The following is an 18,427-nucleotide window of genomic DNA, read 5'->3' as shown; positions in this document are numbered from 1 at the left end:
AAGCTACACTTATTCTGTGGGGGTCTCTTATTCTTGGGTCTCTGTCACTGGTGCAAAGTAAACCTTGCAGAATAAACTTGTTGAATTTTAATAATTCCACATTTTCTGCCATCTCTGCATAGGATCAGTGCTAGTAAAACATTCTTATGTACAAGCTATTTCCCCTTGCACAGAACGGCTTGAGCGAGGAGGGAGCTTACGCATCTAGCTCCAACTCCTCTGCTGTGGTCAGGAACACCTCCCACCAGATCAGGCTGCTGAGGCCCTATCCAACCTGACCTTGGGCACCCCAGGGATGAGGCTTCCACAGCATCTCTGGGCAATCTGTTCCAGTGACTCAGCACTCTCTGAGTAAAGAATTCTTCCTAATATATTATCTAGATCCTTTTTCTTTATTTTAAAAGTTATTACCTCTTGTCTTATCATGACATTCCTCGATAAAGTGTCCCACTCCTGCTTTCATGTAGGTTTCCTCCAGGTGTTGGTATGAAATACCCTTCTAAGTACTGGTAGGAAGAGGGTACATACCCCTCTTCCTCAACTAGATTTTGAACCTCACAGTTTATCTACATCACTGCTCACTATCTCTGGAAATAAACCTGGCCTCAGCTTACCTGGAGCCGTCGCAATGCTTTCTGAGCACTCTCTGGCTTCTTGTACTCCACAAATCCGAAGCCCATGGAAAGCAAAGTGCCTATAAGAAGATAAAGGAAAACTGTTATGATAGCAGGAAACAAGGATACTAAAAAGTAAACATAAAAACAAAGTGCTGTTGCATACTAACTACTAACACTGCCACAGCATTACATGGATTCCACCATTAACTGCAGTGCCCAGCGGGATCCAGGGACAACTGTGAGCACAAAAATTCTCTGAATCTCTGACTGCTAAAACTGGGGGGCGAGCAAAAACTAATACACTGAAGAAGGGGCCAGTCTGTCCTTGTCCTGACTGTCATATTCCTCATTAACACTCCTTACCAGCTTGCATGGAACAAAATACTGCTCTAGAATGGATGCTCAGTTTGAGGAGCTTGTTTTGATGCTGCTATCAGAGATGGCACTGTATGCCAAACTGATTTTGAGCTTTGTGAGATTTCAGCACAGCCTCCATAAATTAAACAATAACTGTATGTCCTATAGAACTACCGCTGTTTGTAGTCAGGGTGACTGATCCTATTATAGATACACAAGCCTCTGCTTATACACAGGACATTTCCCTAATGTACGAAACAAGACCTTCACTGGGGAAATTTGTACACAGCCCAGACATAAGTGTGACTTTTGCTGTGGGAAAGAAATACGCAGGTTGCAGTCTGGTCCCCAGATGAGGCTTTTCTAATCTGCAACCCATTCAGAAATTGGTTTTGGTTAACAGACAGCAAATAGGCACTTAATGACCACTGCTGGGAACCAAGCATTTGAGATCTGTTTAAAGGCAAACTGTCATGTGCTAGTAATGGGATGATTTCCCACTACAACAAAACAAAAGCCCAACATTTGAGAGACAGAACATCTGTGAGGCAGGCAAAAAACAGAATATGCTTCTGTGAACCTGGAAAGGCAGTTGCAATTTCCAGGCCCATAAATAAAGCTAGGAGAGGAAAGGAAAAATCCACAAGCAAAAACACATCACCAAATTTCTAACTTCTGAACTTGAGAGGCAGCAGGATCCTGAGGTCACCCTGCAGCAACAGAAACCAATAGTGCTGGTAGGCGGGATGAGCTCAGACCAGATTCAAACGCTGCTGTCTAGTCAAGAGCATGCCACACACGTCAGCAGCACTGAAGAACGGACTTTATTCTTTTTCTTTCAGTAAATCGGAGTTTTTAAGCATCCCATGCAAAAGGATGCCTAGGGAGTTATTCCCCAAGGCAAAATCCCACAGAGCTGTGCAATCCCTAGCCTAAAATCTGGAAAGATGCAGCCCATCCAGCTTGCCTTATGCAATCCCTTTCCTGTCCAACCCCATGGGAGGTAGGCAGAGATCCTGCTGGGATCAGCGCAGGCAGCAAACAATGCCTGCTCAGCGCAGTACTCAGCCAGTAGAAGTTGAAGACTGTGGCTGCTGTTGTGGATAAAGTGTTGTGCACATGTTCAATCATTTAAGTGCACTGGTCCCTTTCAACTTGCATCCTGCTCTGTGATCCTGAAGGAGTTGGCTTCTCTGTCCTGATCTCAAGAAAAGGCCACATCTCCACAAATTCCACAATTCAGCTTAACCTTCTAGACTGAACTCCCGTGTGTTTTTGGCTGCTGTTTTCAGCCATTTCAACAGGCACACTTCTAGAAACACTGAAGACCTCATCAATGCAAAAATAACAAATGCTCATCCAGATGAATGCTAACGCAATGCCACACCTGAGCCCTCAGCAACCAGCTGCGGGAAGGAATTGAACAGTAACATCTAGAGTACCTGCTTTGTCTTTCTTCTTGGATACTGTGCAGCTCTTCACAGCTCCCACTTTGGAGAACGTCTGCAAGGAATTCAGACACCCTTTGTCAGAGGCTTATAACTCAGTTTGAGTGACAGTGTAGCACTCTTTCAGAGCCAGAGGCACATGCTTGCAAGCCTACCTCCCCGCCAGGCACACCTGACAAGCAGGCAGCACAGCTGCTTTTTCTCTTACAAGATTATTTCTGCACAAATACACAGACAGACTTGTAAATAAATCAACACAGATGGTCCCAGAAATCCTTCACCACTCCTCAGAAACCACTGAGCTCTGTGGTTGTTGTGGGGGACCACAGCAGATCACAAGCTGTCTGCACCCAGGCAGGGACCCAACTGCAGGTAACTCTTGTGATCCTCGTAAGAAAACAGCTCCTTCCAGAGTTGTAAGAGAGGTGCTGCAGGGCAGCATGGGCTGTTCTACTGTGGCACAACATTTGTATGATTCCCTTGTACAACTGCAACTGGAATGTAGGAAAGAAAAAAGAAAAAAAGAAGTCCTGGTCCTTCTCTGAGTATTTAACGTTTGTCCCCACAGCCAGCAGGACCAGATCTATACTAGAACCTCCATCCCAAGGTGGAGCAGCACAGGTCCAGGATGGACTGACATCCCACCACCATTCTTGGACCATGAAATACGGCATGTCACGAGGCTACAGAAAGTGGCAAAGGTGAGAACTTGCAACTGTTTTTTCCCAGCCTCACTATTAATATTCCATGTGGTTTTAGAAACGCTACAATCTCCCCCAAGTGCTTTGCTGAGGTAAAGCAGCACAGACAGCTCCATACTGGCACAAAATCTAAGCACATGTCAGTGAAATAATCACTTATGGCCATAGCATGCCGTGCAGTATTACAGATGCACAAGTGCTGATCCCAAGGAGAAGAATGGGAAACAAAGAGTCTTAAAAGATTTCCTACTCCCTCCACCTGTCCCAAGGTAGAATTCAAATCCATCAAAACTGTTTTAGATACGTTTGTCTAATAGAAGCCTAAAACTCAAGAGTGGAGGCTTCCTGCCCCAGTACTCCCAGTGCTCCCTCATGTACCATTAGGGCCACGCCACCGACAATTTAACTCCTTTCAACACCATCGTTAACACATCAGAGGTGGAGGACACCTTTCTCCCTGCACTCTGCAACACAGGTGAGCCCTTTCTTCAAGCCCATGCAATGAGTAGGGGCCTTCCAGCAACAAGGCGCCCAGTGTGGTCTCAACCTGCTCCTATCCATCACAGCAGCCCTGCCTATACTAAGCAAAACCCAGACTCCACTCCTTGCTTATGGCTTACCTCCTTCAGTGTGTCTTCTGTGGTGGTAAAGTTGAGGTTCTTGATAAACAAGGTACAACCTGGAATGGTCTCTTCCTCATCTTCCTCTTCATCTTCTTCCTCATCCTGTGCTGATGTTTCCCCTGAACCCTTTACAGTTGTGTCACCATCTGATACAAAAAGAGAAAACTCAATCCGTAAGACACAACAAAGCCAAATCTGGGTGAGCTTGCCCCCTGCCCCAGCTGACAGTCACTGCTTCAGCAAGATCAGACCACTCCTCTACTGGGTGAACAGAGACTGAGGCTGACTCAGCACGCACATGTGAACAGGTCCCTGTAGAAACAAAATCCTTTGAACGCAGAAACTCCATAAGCCTGCTGCTTGGCCCTTAAACACCCCACATCAATCCTCGCCAGACACCTACTGAGCTAGGCAAGGAGCCCTGGACTTGCTTAAGTACAATTCTGCAGTGATCTAACACCTCATCTCTTGATAATACATACCTACAGGGTGTGAAACCACAACTTCCGCATCAGCACACGAAGGCCGTTGTTAGACACACTAGCTGTCATCCACTGGCTTTCCAACTTCTTCCCTTCCTAGACAACTTGTTTTCCATACCAGCTTCAGCCCCTAACAGCACAGCTGATGCTGTGCTCAAGGGGACCAAGCTAAGCGTCTCCCTCTGGCATTACCACCATCCCCTCGATGACTTTTCTAGGCTTAGTGCTCGCTCATTTGGTATGAGAGAACCTGCATGGAGCCAGGGGTGCTTAGACACTTCCCAGCTCTACCTCCATAGCCAACAACAACCCCACAGGGCTCCATCCAGTTGCCTTCCCTACTGCTGGCACCACACAGCCCAAGCCTTCCCAGTCAGGTGGTCAAACCCTCCTTGCCCCAACCCGCAGCATGTTTGCCAACACAGCATGGAAAAAACTCATTGCCTTTGAAGATAAGTCATTTGAAGAAAGGGAGGGAAGAGATTTAGTGAGACAGGGTAGGAGAAAAAGGTGCCTCCATCTGTAGCTGGCACAATAAGAGGCCACGTGCAGCCGCCCAAAGCCCTTTTGTGAATGAGGTGATGAGTTTATTGCACATCCCCTTCCTCTCCCCTTTCCTAGATGCAGAGCTCCAGAGGCTGGCAGAAAAGACCATTATCAGCCCTGAGCAGCCTTCCAGGAGCTCCTGTGCTTAAAGCCCTTTATCTTGAGGTGAGGGTCTCGGTTACAGGGAGATAAAGCAGCTCCCCCAGTTCCCTTGGGCTCCAGCCATCCCCTGTGACCCACGTGCAGAACAGCAGCCCACGAAGAGGCTTTTCATTAGCTTTTCTCCCCCCTCCCAAAACCTCAGTCCTGAAATAGCTTCCAACGAGACAAACCTATTTAAAGCCAACCTTTTTTCTTTTTTCTTTTTTTTTTTTTTCAAGTCTTGAAAGGTTTTAAATATACAGGCGAGAATTAATGTTTACAGGATGGGGAAAATGAGAGTTTACCAGTGGAGAGAAGGCTCTGCCCTTGCAGCAGTGGAAAATCATCCAGACAAAGCACACAGCAGGAATTGATGCAAGAGAAACAGAGAAAGAAGAGTAGAGACTCATAGCCTGCCACTGGCAAGTCAGCTGCCAGATCCTCCATTGCTGTGCAAGTCAGTTGCTCAGGTGCTCTTGCACAAGGAGGTGTCCTTGCAGAGCACGAGACCACATGCACTCTGGGGTTAGGGCTGGCCTACAGAGTAACTACAGCTCTCAGTGGCTGCTGCCAAGAGCAAAATGGACCAAAAGTTTCCTGCCCTTGCCCAGAGCATCAGCTCCAATCCAAATTGGATTGGTGTACAGTGGGCAGTACCGCACTCCACATCTCATCCAACAGGCAAGGAGTGAGACAGGACTAAGGCCAGAACTTGAGTGGCAACATCAGCAACCACACTGCCCAGTGAGGTGACCCTAAGAACCATGTACAGAATGCCATGAGGCTGGTTCTGTTCCAGTTACAGAATAGCTTACATTAGTGTATAGGAGCTGCTGATTAACAGCTTGAATCACTGGTTGAGCACCTGGAGAAAAGACTGGGTCAGCCCTGAAAGCACAGGTGCAGGCAATTCAGCTGTGTGACTGGAAGGGGGGGGAGCCTGGCTGCACCTCTCGTAGACCTCATTTAAGGGCTGACTGCCACTGGGGAAGGGTCTCTAGTAAGAGATCCTTTGTGGAGTCTTTCTACAAGCCTAGATCTTCAGAGGCAGGTAAGCACCCTTCTTTTTGTAACACCTTGCATTTGTTGCCATTACAGTTGAAAAGGACCTTAAAGCTCATCCAGTTGCAACTGTCCTGCTTTGGGCTGGTTGTCACCCATCAAACCGTGCTGCCCAAGGCCCCAGCCTGGTCCTGAATGCCTCCAGGGTACACACACAGCTTCCCTGAGCAACCTGTTCCAGTGCATCAAAAAGTTCAGGAATGTCAGCATTGCTACTTTACATGGAAAAGAGCATGGAAACAAAGGCAGATTCCTCTGATACAGTTAAAGCTCTTACCAGGTATCAGCCTTTCTTTTCCCTCCTTCTCCACAGCTTCTATGTTTTTTTTCTGAAGGGCTGGGCTGGAGAAGACACCCATTGGAGCCCATTCCAGATACAACGGCACAGAGTGAAACTGTGGAGAGAACACAGGAGAAATGTGAAGAGCAAAAGTTGAAGCCTGAAGAAAAGTCTGCTCTCAGCTCCATTTTCCCCTCAAACACCCTGTTATGGACAAGAGAAGAAAAGCTATGCAGCATCTTTGTTTGGTTCAACCATCTTTCACTGGAGAAGTGAGTCAGTATCCAAATTCATAGAGGACAAGCCTATGGAAACCAGAGGACAAGGAACAAGGAAGGCCACCGCTAGGTGGTACCAACTCTACTATAGCAAAAGGCATCAGAAACCCTCTCCCAGGCCACAGAGGGTTTTTGGACGCTTGTCACAGCACACTCTTCCAGCTTTTTTTTTTTTTTTTTTTTTTTTTTAATGGAAATGGTTTGAAATTGAGGGAGGAAAGATTGAGGTTGGATGTCAGGGGGAAGTTCTTTACTATGAGAGTGGTGAGGTGCTGGAACAGCTGCCCAGAGAGGCTGTGGATGCCCCGTCCATCCCTGGAGGTGTTCAAGGCCAGGTTGGATGGGGCCCTGGGCAGCCTGGGCTGGTATCAAATGTGCAGGTTCGTGGCCCTGCATGTGGCAGGGGGTTGGAAATTCATGATCCTTGAGGTCCCTTCCAACATTGGCCATTCTGTGATTCTGTGAATGCTGTTAGCTCACTTTCCCTTGAAAACCATCTTTATCTCAATTTTAGCATGCACTCTTTTCAGGAGCTTCACAATTAGCCAACATCCTGCAGGCAGCTGCATACCCTCTGGCTACACTCACCTTGGAGTAGGCCAGCTTAGTGAATGCTTGCTTGGCCTCGGTTGGTTCCAGGAACTCCACAATGGCTGTGATGCCTCCAGCTGGGAGTAGCACCCGGCCCAGGCTGCCATGTTTGCCAAAGACAGCCTCCAGCTCTGCTGTGCTTGTGGTGGCTGGGAGGTTCTTCACCAGGATCACAGTTTTACTTCGCTCACCAGCAGCCTGACATGTTCAGTGGGAGAAGAGGAGAAGGAGGACTTAGGACTTCAGAACGCAAAAACCGATCTCTTACTAACTGAAGATTTCATTTTCAATACAGTGTGCTCTCTCATGCCATGTCAGGCCCTTCCAGGATCCAAAAGTGACAACCACCACTTAGCAAAGGCTTTCTGTTGAGAAGATGCATGCCCCAGCACAAACCTCATTATACAAATTCTCACACACACAGATTTCAGTTCCAGCTGCATCCTGCTACAGACACAGGACTTCATCTCTGCTACTAACATGTTGTCACACTATCGCATGTACTTCAACTATCCCAAGCACGACTTCATCTTTAAGAGTTCAGAACAACTCAGAACTGTTTTAACAGTTCAATCCTGCACGATGAAGATTTTTAATTAAAAATCTTAAAAAGAGCATAGGATGTCAGGACTGGGCAGAAGAACCAGGCTCACTCTGCAGCCTCATGGCAGGCATCTCACCTGACTGAAGGAATCCAGGCTAACTCCATTTTCAATGAGGAACCGTCGGATTTCCTGGACCAGCTCGGTTTCTCCCAGAGCAACCCTCACTGCCACGCTATCTTTACTCTCCTGCAGGCAAGAATAACAGTCAACAACGTGGTAAGTGTTCAAAACAGAAGCAAAGGGGCCTGGTCCAGGAATTTGCTGAGCACTTATTCCTGCTGCTCTTAGAAGAGCACAGAAATTGAAGACAAAATGGTTCAGTTCCTCTGAAGCTGCTGGGAGTTTTGCTGTTAGAGCTAGAGAACTTCTCAAGGAAAGTGAAGTGATTCTAAATTTTAGTCTGTGAATTCCCATCAATTTTTAGTCACATGCAAATACAAACCTCAGGCACAGAAAAGCCTAACTAGGAGGGAAAGAGCAGAGATAGGAGTGTCATTTTGAGTTCTAGTTTCAAAGACTGTCACCTACAGACAGGCTACAGGACCACTGACCTTTCAGTCAGTGTGGAGCTTATGACTGCGCAGCAGCTCTTGCTGTGCAAAATGACCAGGCGGGTGTTAGCCATGAGCAAAGAGGTCAGAAAATGGTCTCCCACCCCATTTGATCAGTACCCCAACTCACATGATCCAGCACTTGGCTTTTGGAAGCATTGTATTTCTGAGCAATTGCATCAGCCACAGCATTTGTCCCCACGAACAACGTATTCCAATTGTGAGAGCTGGAAAGAGAAAGAGGTTCAAATCTTGTAGTTTTTTCTTCCACTGACATCTCTCTGCTCAATGGTCCTGGAAAAGAAGAGCTTTCAAGGCCACCACTAGTAACAAGGATAAGATGGGGGGAAATAACAGTAGAACATCCTTATAAAATGGACAGGATGAGAGAGACATGACTGGTGAGCAAACAAAGGCAGCAATGCTGGCACCTTAGCTCTTCTTCCCTAGCATGTGAGTGGCCACAGCTATGCAGTTATAACTGGAAACTGGCTCAGAGGAACATGTGTTTTTTCATATGGTTTTCTAAAAGCAAAATCCTGCGCAAGGAAAGTTGCAATCCTTGCCTGTAAGGTCTGAAAATACTACCAACTTTCAAACCAGTCTGTTAGAAAGATAACTCCTGAACATTTCAGAATACAGGTGACCGAGTGGATGAGAAAGGTGTAACTGATTTGTAGCCACTACTCTGAAGAGTTACAGCATGAGATCAGTTTTATTAGACACCAGAGAAATTCACACACAAAGCCAAAGAAAACCACATTTCTTTCCATATATGTTCAGTATGTTCAGTACTTGCTGAACTACTAGAGCTACTTGGAAAGAGGAATTAAGTAGGTAAGAGGTAAACGAAACAGAAAGCTGCATAACAAATTCTCTACTGACTTTGGTAATCTATACAGGCCCTACAAAGATGCGTTCTGGCCATCTGGTAATTTGGCAGGTTGTGTTGTCTTACCCTGCCACAAGACACCTCCGTACCTGGCACTGCTGGCTTTGTCCTTGGCCTGCTTCTGCTTTTTGTAGGAGGAAGATTCTTCTGCATCAATATCTTCAATTTTTTCCTTTTTGACTGTGGAGGGTAAAAGATGCATCATTCTGCCCTAGAAGAAAAGACAAGATTCAGAATCACAGAACTGCAGTGGTTGGAAAGAATTTCTAGAGATCTTTGAGCCCAACCTCTCTGTTAAAGCAGGTTCCCTATAGTAGGTCATACAGGTAAGTGTCCAGATAGGTCTTGAATATCTCCAAAGAGGAAGACTCCACAACCTCTCTGGGCAGCCTGCCCCAATGCTCTGCCACCCTCACTGTAAAGAAGTTCTTCTTTGTGTGAAAATTCCTATGATTCAGTTTTTGGTCTTTGCTCCACGTCTTATCGCTACACACCACTGAAGAGTCTGCCCTCATCCAACTGACACCTGCACTTCAGATATTTATAAACACTGATCTGAAGCTCTGAAATAATTCACAGAAGTTCATGAACTAAGCAGAGGAAAGAAATTTTCAGACATTTCTCTTAGGCAAGTGAACTAGGTGAAAGTAAACCTTCCTTCTTAGAGAAGGCATACTGCAGGTGAGAATAACCATACAAAGCATGACAGACTCAGACCTCAGTATCTGTGAAACTGTTCAAACCAGGCTGCTCTGCCAGAGGCAGTCGTGTTCCTAGACAGTAAAGCAGAATTTAGCCCTTAGCACCTAGGGGAATTCTGCTCAGCAACACCTAGGAGCAAACACCTGTGTGCTTCACTAATAACCACCTTTACCAGGTAGGCTGATGGCATGTGAGACTCAAGTCACTGTACCTGGAACACCTGCCCATCCATTTCTGCATAGGCCTTCACTGCGTGTTCAGGAATCATGTAGGTGATGAAAGCAAATCCTTTGGGTTTCTTTGTCAATCTGTCAATAGGGAAATGGATCTCTGAGAGAGGCCCTGCAAGAGAAAAAGCCTTTCAGGGAGCGATCACTTACACGGCCATCACACTCGCCAGCAGCATTCTGAACAGGCATCCCTTGGTCACGGCTAGGAAAGGAGCCAGAGAGAGAAGAGCAGGTCTGAACATTGCAGGAAGGTGTGTGATGAGCCATGAGTCTGGGTGCGGAGCCACTAGCTGCAGACCAACAAGGAGGGCCCAGCAGTAGCACCCAAAGTCCAGATATGCTGTAGCACACATGACTTCAACTGTGGGATTGGAGATATGAAGAATGAGGGCAGATGCACACACAGCACACCTGAGCTAAGTGGTACAGCATCAGTTTCAATACCAAGCAGCCACATGCTGTCACACCAGGCACTGAAGATGATTTGAGTCTGTCTGTGTCTGAGAGGTGTGAGGTGCAGATTCATACGTGCATTCCCACCCAGCAAACCTCTGCTTGCAAGGAGACAAAGCACTGCAAGTCCCAGCACTACAGCAAGTACGTACCATACTTGGAAAAGATCTTCTCCAAGTCCTCCTCAGTGCTAGTAAAAGGAAGATTTCTGACAAAGAGTCTCCCCGATTCAGACAAGTCTTCCTCTTCCTCATCATCCCTCTTCATTCGTTGCCAAGGCTGGCCAGGAGTTTTTGCTGTAACAGTTTCTTTTGGGGTATTCTCACATCGGGACACCTCAATGTATCGCCCACCTAGTCAACAAACATACACAGGCACATTAGATGCTTCCTGAGGCCATGAGCTATCAATATCAATGTGTTAAGAGTCTAGGCTTACAACAGTGAGAAAAGCAATCACAATTCAAAAGAACTGAGTAGAATTCTGTCAGATTAAATAAAAGAAAGACAGTTTCAAGAGATTAGCAGAACATCTGCTAGTCATCTTTAGACTCCTTTCCCTTCAGACAGCTTCAATCCTTCTGATTCCATCAACCTCTTCCACAGGCTTCTAAGTCTATGTTCCAATCCTACATGGGATTTTTGCCAAGTATGAGCAGCTTCACTAAGGACTTCAGTAAGAATGGGTTTCAAATGCAGGCTTGGAGAATCATTTGTAAAAATCCCTGCACTATCCCAACTTGATTTTTACAGTATCATTTTTTACCAAAAGCAAGATACACATCAGGCACATGACAAATATCAAGAGCCAAAGAGTAACAAACATAGGTCAGCCACTCCGAGCTGCTCCTGATGGCACTTACATGGCAACTGGTTATCCCACAACAGCTGTGCAGAGGAAACCTCCCCCACCATTTGCATGGAAGAAACTGAAGCAATGGGAGATTCTTTCACATGGAGCACTTTAACACCTGAGCACTCTGTCACTGACATCAGAACAAGAAGGAACAAACAGCACTTACCTATGTATTCTTTTTTCCGCTTCAAGGCCCTTTGCACTTCTGCCTCACCCTTCAAATCAACAAAGATATAACCTTGGAGGAAGAAAAGGTTCAGCTGAGCATCATGCAGGGAAACACAGTCACTAATGGGCTAATTAAGGGTGAATCAGATTTTTAAAACATAGATTCCTACAGATAAGGCATTCAGCTCCCATTAAATTTTCAATCCAGAGTGAAAATGGCTGTGGCAGACTGGAAGGCTGCCTCTTAATAGCTCATTCTCTATGTATAAACTGAACAAGCCTGTCTTAACAGCTGAAGTAGGCTTTCCACAGGCACCTTCCAGAGCAAAGAAACGGTGCATCTGCTTCTAGGCTATGAAAGGAAAGCATATAACTAAGTTCCCTGCCAGCTCTAAGGACCTGCACCTTCTGATGGGTACTTCCAGTACCACAGCCAGTCAGGAGAGCACCTTGGCTAAAGGTAGATCTGCAGCAGCAGCTTTTCCCAGAGGAAGGGGCCTTTCCTTGGCGTGGTTGGGGAAGTTTAGGAAAACTTCAAAGACAAAAGAAAACCAAAGAAAAGGCTCCCGCTACTGTAATGCTGCTGCATTACCCTAAGGGAGTACAGCCAACATTACTCTGTCCACAGCATCCCATGGCTAGCAACTAGGGCAGGTGAGCTGCAAAGTCACAGAAAGGTCAGTAAGAAACGGGACACAAGCCAGTAATGTGGAACTACAGATGGAAAGAACAAAGGTGTGACTGAGAGGTCATCTGACTCACACAGCCAACCCTCTTCCACAAATACACATTACCTGTATTTTTCCCCTGGGCATTTTTTCCTATCCTGATTGCCACTGGCTTCAGAGGTGACAAGAATTCTCGAATCTTTTGCTGCAGGAAGAATAAGAATTGTTTAAATGAGTTGTTGGATACAGAAAGCTGTCATCAGACAACCTTTTCTGAAAGAAGTACCATAAAAACACCACATGTAATATAGGTAGCTCACTCCAAAAGTAAAAGTATTTATTTCCATGAAATCTACAACAGATACAAAGAGTGTAATATTATCTGATAGAGGCAGTTCTCAGCTACAAAAAACTGTTTTTCAACATAGCCACTACCATTAGCTCTGTATTTTCACCAGCAGTGAACAGGAGCCTGGATGCTGCACTCATAAAAATCTGCACCTGAGGAGGTAACCCAGAGTCACTGTCACACTGAAACAAAGCACCCCCCCCTCACTGTGCTCACATCCACTGTTTGATCTCCATCAATGTTCAGCAAGCATTGATGGATGTAAACGAGTGAAATTTTTTTTACAAGGAGAAACTCCATTCCTCATCTTTGCTTCATATGCACTTCCACGTCAGATACCATTTTGTCAGTTCTCCTCTGCCGCCATCTGTTGCACAGCAACAAAATGTAAAGGAATATTGGTGGGAAAGGCCAACTCCTACTGCCATACCAACATCCACTTCTGATGTCATGGGCCAACATTAAAAAAAAAAACCAACAAAAAAACACAACAGGAGGCATTACTTTTGGAGCAGTATCTGTACAAGTAAAAAAGCTTCCCCAGATGCCCATAAAATCCTCAGCACAGTTCAACCAAGTGAAGACAGGGCCTCTGCAAAGACCTTGCTGAGTTACAAGCTGGGAATTCTCAGCTCGGGAGCCAAGCTTACCTCAGTGATATTCAAAGGGGCACCACGTAGTTTCACTGTGTGTGGTGTGCTTGCTTCTGCTGAACTGACTTGGTGCTTCTGCTGCACAGAAGACTGGAAAAAAAGAAGCTGACTGAGAAACTGTAGAAGTCATGACACAACCAGGTGATTTTGAATAGCAAGCAGGAGGCTGAAGAGTGGAGGAGGAAAAACAATTCCATCAGCCTGGGCAGGAGGACTTAGATAAGGGTGCAAAGCCTGACTGGGATGGTCAAATGCAGATGCTAAAAACAAGCTCTGCAAAGTATTCCCTGCAGACATATGTAAGAAGAGAGAAAAGCCTATGAAAGGGGCACTAATACTACCCCTTAGGAAGTTCTGTTTTCCAGAAAAAGAAATTTAACTAGCATTGAGAGGAGATCTGACAAATCCATTTTTTAAATGGGTCCAACCCGGTAAGCCAAAAAAGCTGGTGCCTAGGGGTCTCCCAGACTTCAAGTTTTCAATTACATCCCTGGAGTAACCAACAAACACTATCCCATGAAGCTCCTGCCTTAAGCGTGACAAAAGTGTAATTCATTTCTACCTCTAGTGTGGATCCTTTTTTCTTCTTCTCTGCTGGTGTCTCTTGCTCTGCTTCTTGGGGTTTTGACTTCCTCCTTTTATCTGTGTGGGTGCCAATATTTTCTGTAATGCCTGAATCCTCCTCATTCTTGCTTTCCTCTTCCTCTTCCTCACTATCTGTTTCTTCCTCTGTACTGGATGAAGAGCAGGAGGAGGAATCCCTCACTACTTTAGATTTCAGGTAATCCATATCTGAGAGGTCTTCTCTCGTAGCTGCCTTCTTCTCCTGTTGTTTCTTTGCTGTCAGAAAGGAGAGACCAAAGAAGTTTTATCTACAGATACTGCTGCTCTCTCCCCTGCCAAGTTAAAGCTGAGAACAGGCACAATCACTGTGACCTTCTACTCTACACTTTCCACCTAAAAAGAAGTCTAGAAAACAGTAGAGCGATTTTAAACCAGCACTTCTACACTAACATGCCTGGATTCCTGCTTTCTTTCTTTTAAGCAACAATTCACGTATAATACAAATTGGAGAGGGCTGCCCTGCTCGTTTTCCTAGGCTTTGAATTAATGACCCAGGAGAAAGCACAAATGCCATCCCCTTAATACCAGAAAGAGTGTTTCCCAAATTTCTCCGTACTTGGGAAGGCATCTGCACTTCCACAGTGCACACGAGTTATGTGTTGGAGAAACTACCCTTCTGATTACACTCACTGTTTGTAAGCAGGACACTGAATCAAATTCCATCAGCATGTTTGGTCTCCCATTCACCAAGACAAAGCCAAGCAAAGGGTGATAGTCCATTTTAGTACCTCTGGTTTCCTCCTCATCTCTAAAGGATTCACTCCCATCCTTCTCCTCCTCACTCAGATCCTCAGACTCATCTGAATCAAAGTTCAGATAATCAGCCACTAGCTTTGATTTTTCCTTCTTGGGCTCCTCCACCAAAGTGTCATTAGCCCAAGTGGCCACCTGAGACCGTTTCTGGTGGACCACCAAGAATTCCTGGAATGTTTTATCTTCTTCCAGCTGTTGAAAAACAAACCAAGCAAAAGACAAAAACAAAAACGTGAAGACAAACAAAACTGAACTAGTGGCATGTTAAAATTCAAAGAAACTCATTTCCAGTACCATAAAAAAGAACAATTCATAGAGAGCAGTCCATTGTACACTCACAAGGTGAGCACTTAGTCACTAACATCTTCTCAGTCTTTCAGCCCTAGTCCTTCTTGTTAATGTTTAGAAAACACTTTAAAGAAAACAAGAAGATATTAAAGAAGGAAAAAAGCATGCAAACTAAACATGACACAACTTGCATGTGATATAACTGTTGAAAGATCTGTCCTGGATAGAGTGCTTATTCATGGAGAAGTATTTAACGATTAAAAAAAAGATAAAAATTAATATATATACATACACACACACACACACACACAGATCAGTCCTCAGTGTTCAGTGTTAAAACTGTGATTTGTTACCGTGGAATTGGACTGCAATGCAGTTCTTCAAATCACACATCTTGCTAAATTTGTAACAGTACAGAAAAGGGCTATTCATCTCTTAATACAAGTTATCAACAATGTAGGCATTGGAACTGAAACTCTACTCACCTCCTTAAAGTTTTCTGATGGATTTTTCTTCTTTTTATCCTAGGAAGAGAAGCCATTTTTAGAAAGCCTTATTAGAAGCAGAGCCAGTGATACTTCTCAGGTAACCTAACGATAGAGGTTAAATAGGTAAATTTCCTAAGGCAGAAAATGCCAGAATCAGTACTCCAACATCAGCTGTCCCCTTTTCCACACGCCAGGCTACTCTTCTCTCTGCCAAGTCACTGACACGTGTCAGATCTTCAAGGAAAAAAGCAAGACTTACTTTCTTTGTGCTTGCAGGAGCTGCAATTGTCACAGGTTTCTCAGGCTGTTTTTCCAAGGCAGGGACTTTCTGAGAGTGCTTACTCCATGCTTTGGGCTTTGAAGGGTCACCAAAAGACTTGCAAAACTCAACCTGAGAAGAAAAAAAATCAAGTTTTTAATCAAATTCACCTTCAGCAGTCTTGTTCTGAAACTGCAGGATGCATTTAATCAAGAATCTTATAATCCAGACAGAACGGACGGTGTAGGTTAAGGATGTTCTTTCTAGAAGTACACAGCTTCATACTTACTCAAAATGGGAGTTTGTTATGCTCAATTACAGAGAATTAAATCAGCTCTCCTGCTTATCATGAATGAAAATTCCTGTCTAGTACACTAAGACGAATCACTTTAAATGAAAGAAAAAACAAGCTCAAGTTCAAAAGTTCAGATTATTACAGCTCAAAACCTGACATTTGCTCCAACCAATACTGAAATCACTGCTAGTGCACAGAAGACAGCCCATTTGTACCAAGTACCTGACTGAAACAGCAGCAAGGAGTCTGGGCATCAGGCTTTGCTGTTTTCATAGAACTGTATCATAAGATGGCCTGAGTTGAAAAGTATCATCGAGTTTCAACCCCCCCCGATGTGGGCAGGGTTGCCAGCTGCTAGACCAGGCTGCCCAGAGCCACATCCAGCCTGGCCTTGGATGCCTCCAGGGATGGAGTTTTGCTGCAAAGGACTCAGTCTTCAGACTTTTCTGGCCCTTAGGTATTCATCTGTAAGACCATCAAATCCCCCAGTGACTAAGTTTCTTAAGAATCAAAAGAAGGTATTTTTATATGTCAACTCACAGTGACTCTGGAGGTGTCTATGAAACTTCTGTTGAAATGGCTCAGTGCTGCTTGAGCTTCATCTTCAGACTTGTAGCCAATGAAGCCAAATTTCCGGAACTTGCCATCCTTGGTGAATTTCAAGCAACAATCAGTCAGTGTGCCAAAGGCTGCAAACAGCTTCCGAAAGCGATCTTCCTTCATCTGGAGAAGGGAAGAAGAAACGGAAGGCAGGTCAGCAACATAACTATAGCGATCTTTTACAGATAAGTCTAAAGCAAAACGTTTACTAACACAGAGGATTTCTGAAGAAATCTCTCTATGTTGTGGCAAGGCTGATAAGAAATGCATGTCAGCTATGAAAGTTTGTCCTCTTCCTCACAAATTCCTTACATGTATGCTTCTATGCCTACAAAACCTCCATAGCTAAAGGCTGCACCCGGGTGTTGGGATGCCCTCAGTGGAGCATCCAGTCCACCCACAAATAACTTTCAGTATCCCTAGGGGGGAGCAGAACCATTCACACCTCTCCTGCCTCCTTGGGAACACGGGGAGGATAGGGAGCCACAAACCGCCCCTCTCCTCCACCTCAGAAAGCTGCCGGATGTGCCCTGGGTGCAGAGGCATAGGCTGGAAGGCAGCTGCAGGGTTCCTCCTGACCCCACAGAACCCGAATCGTTCCTCATACAGAGCCCTCCACCCCCATGGCAGCTCCTCTCTCCTCCATAAGGCCCCGGGGCACCTCCACAACTCATAACCACCAACGGCCATCTCTCGCGGAAAACACCCGCTCCCCCAGAACCTCCACCTGCTCTTCGCCCCTTCCCCAGGCCTCTCCGTGAGGCACCTCTCCTCCCCCGGCCCTTTCTCGTCCGTGCAGCCATCAGATTCATCTCTCTTCCTGGGCCCCGAACGCTGTCACACAAAGGTCGCAGGCAGACTCACCCCGTTGGGAAGGTTCTTCACGATGAGCCGAGACATGTCGGCTCTGAGAGCAGCCCGACAGAACACGGCACTAGGCCCAACCTGCCTCAGAGTCGCGCACGCCGCCCCTGGGCGCCGCCATCTTCCCGCTGCATCACGTGAGCACGGAGAGGCAGCGCGCAGGCGCGACGAGGCGGGGCCTGGCGGCGGGCCTTAGCAACAGGCCCTAGCAACGGGCCTTAGCAACGGGGTGGAACAGGGGAATGGCTCCTCTCGCTTCCAGCCGCGCAGCCCCGCTCTGCCTCGTCCAGAGGGCTTCGTCTGCAGGAGGAGGCTCAATTCCTGCGCAGCTCCAGCCCTGCCCGCAGGAAGAAGTGCGGGTGGTGGTGGTGGTGGTGCTGGGCTTGCTGCTGGGCCCGGTGCTCTTCTGCTTCCCCATCCCCTGAACCCAGGCAGTGTATGGCAGAAGGGCCCTATTGCATCCCACCAGGACTAGAGAGCAGGTGTGTATATGGGGAGCGCAGCATAAACCCTGGTGAGCATGAAGGGAAACACCTGCATTTCCAGGGATGAAGAACTGGAGGGGTGGACAAGCTTAGTGCACAGGAGAAAGGAGAGAGCGAGATGGATGTCTGGAGCAGGATGGCTGTCTGCTGCTCTGCTCTATGGGACAGCACGCACCACGAAGCCTTCCTCCTGTAGCCTGGGACAAGATGTGCCTGCTCCTATCGCCCTGCTCCTCGCAGGGGTCGCACGAGATGGCAGCGCAGGGCCTGCTCCTCCTGCCCTCTGCTGCTGTCCTTGCCAGGCTGTCAGCCTGTCACTGGGACACAGGCTGGCACTGACAGGGCCCTACGTACCATCACTGACACATCCAGACCGTGCCCTTGTCACTCCTGTCCTTGCTGGGATGTCTGTCCCCTTCTATCCCTCCCCATCTTCTTCTCACCTGCTGCTTGTGGCCGCCGGCGGGTGCGGCTCCAGCACACTGTGTCCAGGACAGCTCTGTCCTTGTCCTCCTAAGC

The 18,427-nt window shown here is 46.5% G+C and overlaps 1 protein-coding gene across 1 annotated transcript in view; it reads right to left on the bottom strand.

Moving 5' to 3' along the window:
• The window catches only part of RBM19 (RNA binding motif protein 19), a gene marked incomplete at both ends in the record, with an annotated part of 43,629 nt that extends 26,170 nt beyond the window's left edge, over positions 1-17,459 (bottom strand). Inside the window, 19 exons of the mRNA XM_079544094.1 lie at positions 615-694; positions 2,417-2,477; positions 3,744-3,892; positions 6,255-6,372; positions 7,124-7,324; positions 7,807-7,917; positions 8,413-8,509; positions 9,264-9,385; positions 10,088-10,218; positions 10,712-10,912; positions 11,581-11,652; positions 12,377-12,455; positions 13,250-13,327; positions 13,815-14,092; positions 14,605-14,821; positions 15,403-15,441; positions 15,665-15,796; positions 16,500-16,682; positions 17,424-17,459. Of these exons, the coding sequence (XP_079400220.1) occupies positions 615-694; positions 2,417-2,477; positions 3,744-3,892; positions 6,255-6,372; positions 7,124-7,324; positions 7,807-7,917; positions 8,413-8,509; positions 9,264-9,385; positions 10,088-10,218; positions 10,712-10,912; positions 11,581-11,652; positions 12,377-12,455; positions 13,250-13,327; positions 13,815-14,092; positions 14,605-14,821; positions 15,403-15,441; positions 15,665-15,796; positions 16,500-16,682; positions 17,424-17,459 (2,385 nt within the window). The remainder of the gene's footprint in view (positions 1-614; positions 695-2,416; positions 2,478-3,743; positions 3,893-6,254; positions 6,373-7,123; positions 7,325-7,806; positions 7,918-8,412; positions 8,510-9,263; positions 9,386-10,087; positions 10,219-10,711; positions 10,913-11,580; positions 11,653-12,376; positions 12,456-13,249; positions 13,328-13,814; positions 14,093-14,604; positions 14,822-15,402; positions 15,442-15,664; positions 15,797-16,499; positions 16,683-17,423) is intronic.
• Between the last annotated feature and the right edge of the window lie 968 nt (positions 17,460-18,427).

The sequence above is a fragment of the Tetrao urogallus genome, assembly GCF_951394365.1.
Source record: "Tetrao urogallus genome assembly, chromosome: 17".
Taxonomy (NCBI): domain Eukaryota; kingdom Metazoa; phylum Chordata; class Aves; order Galliformes; family Phasianidae; genus Tetrao; species Tetrao urogallus.
Note: the sequence above shows the minus strand (reverse complement) of the source record. Positions and strands in the feature narration are given on the sequence as shown.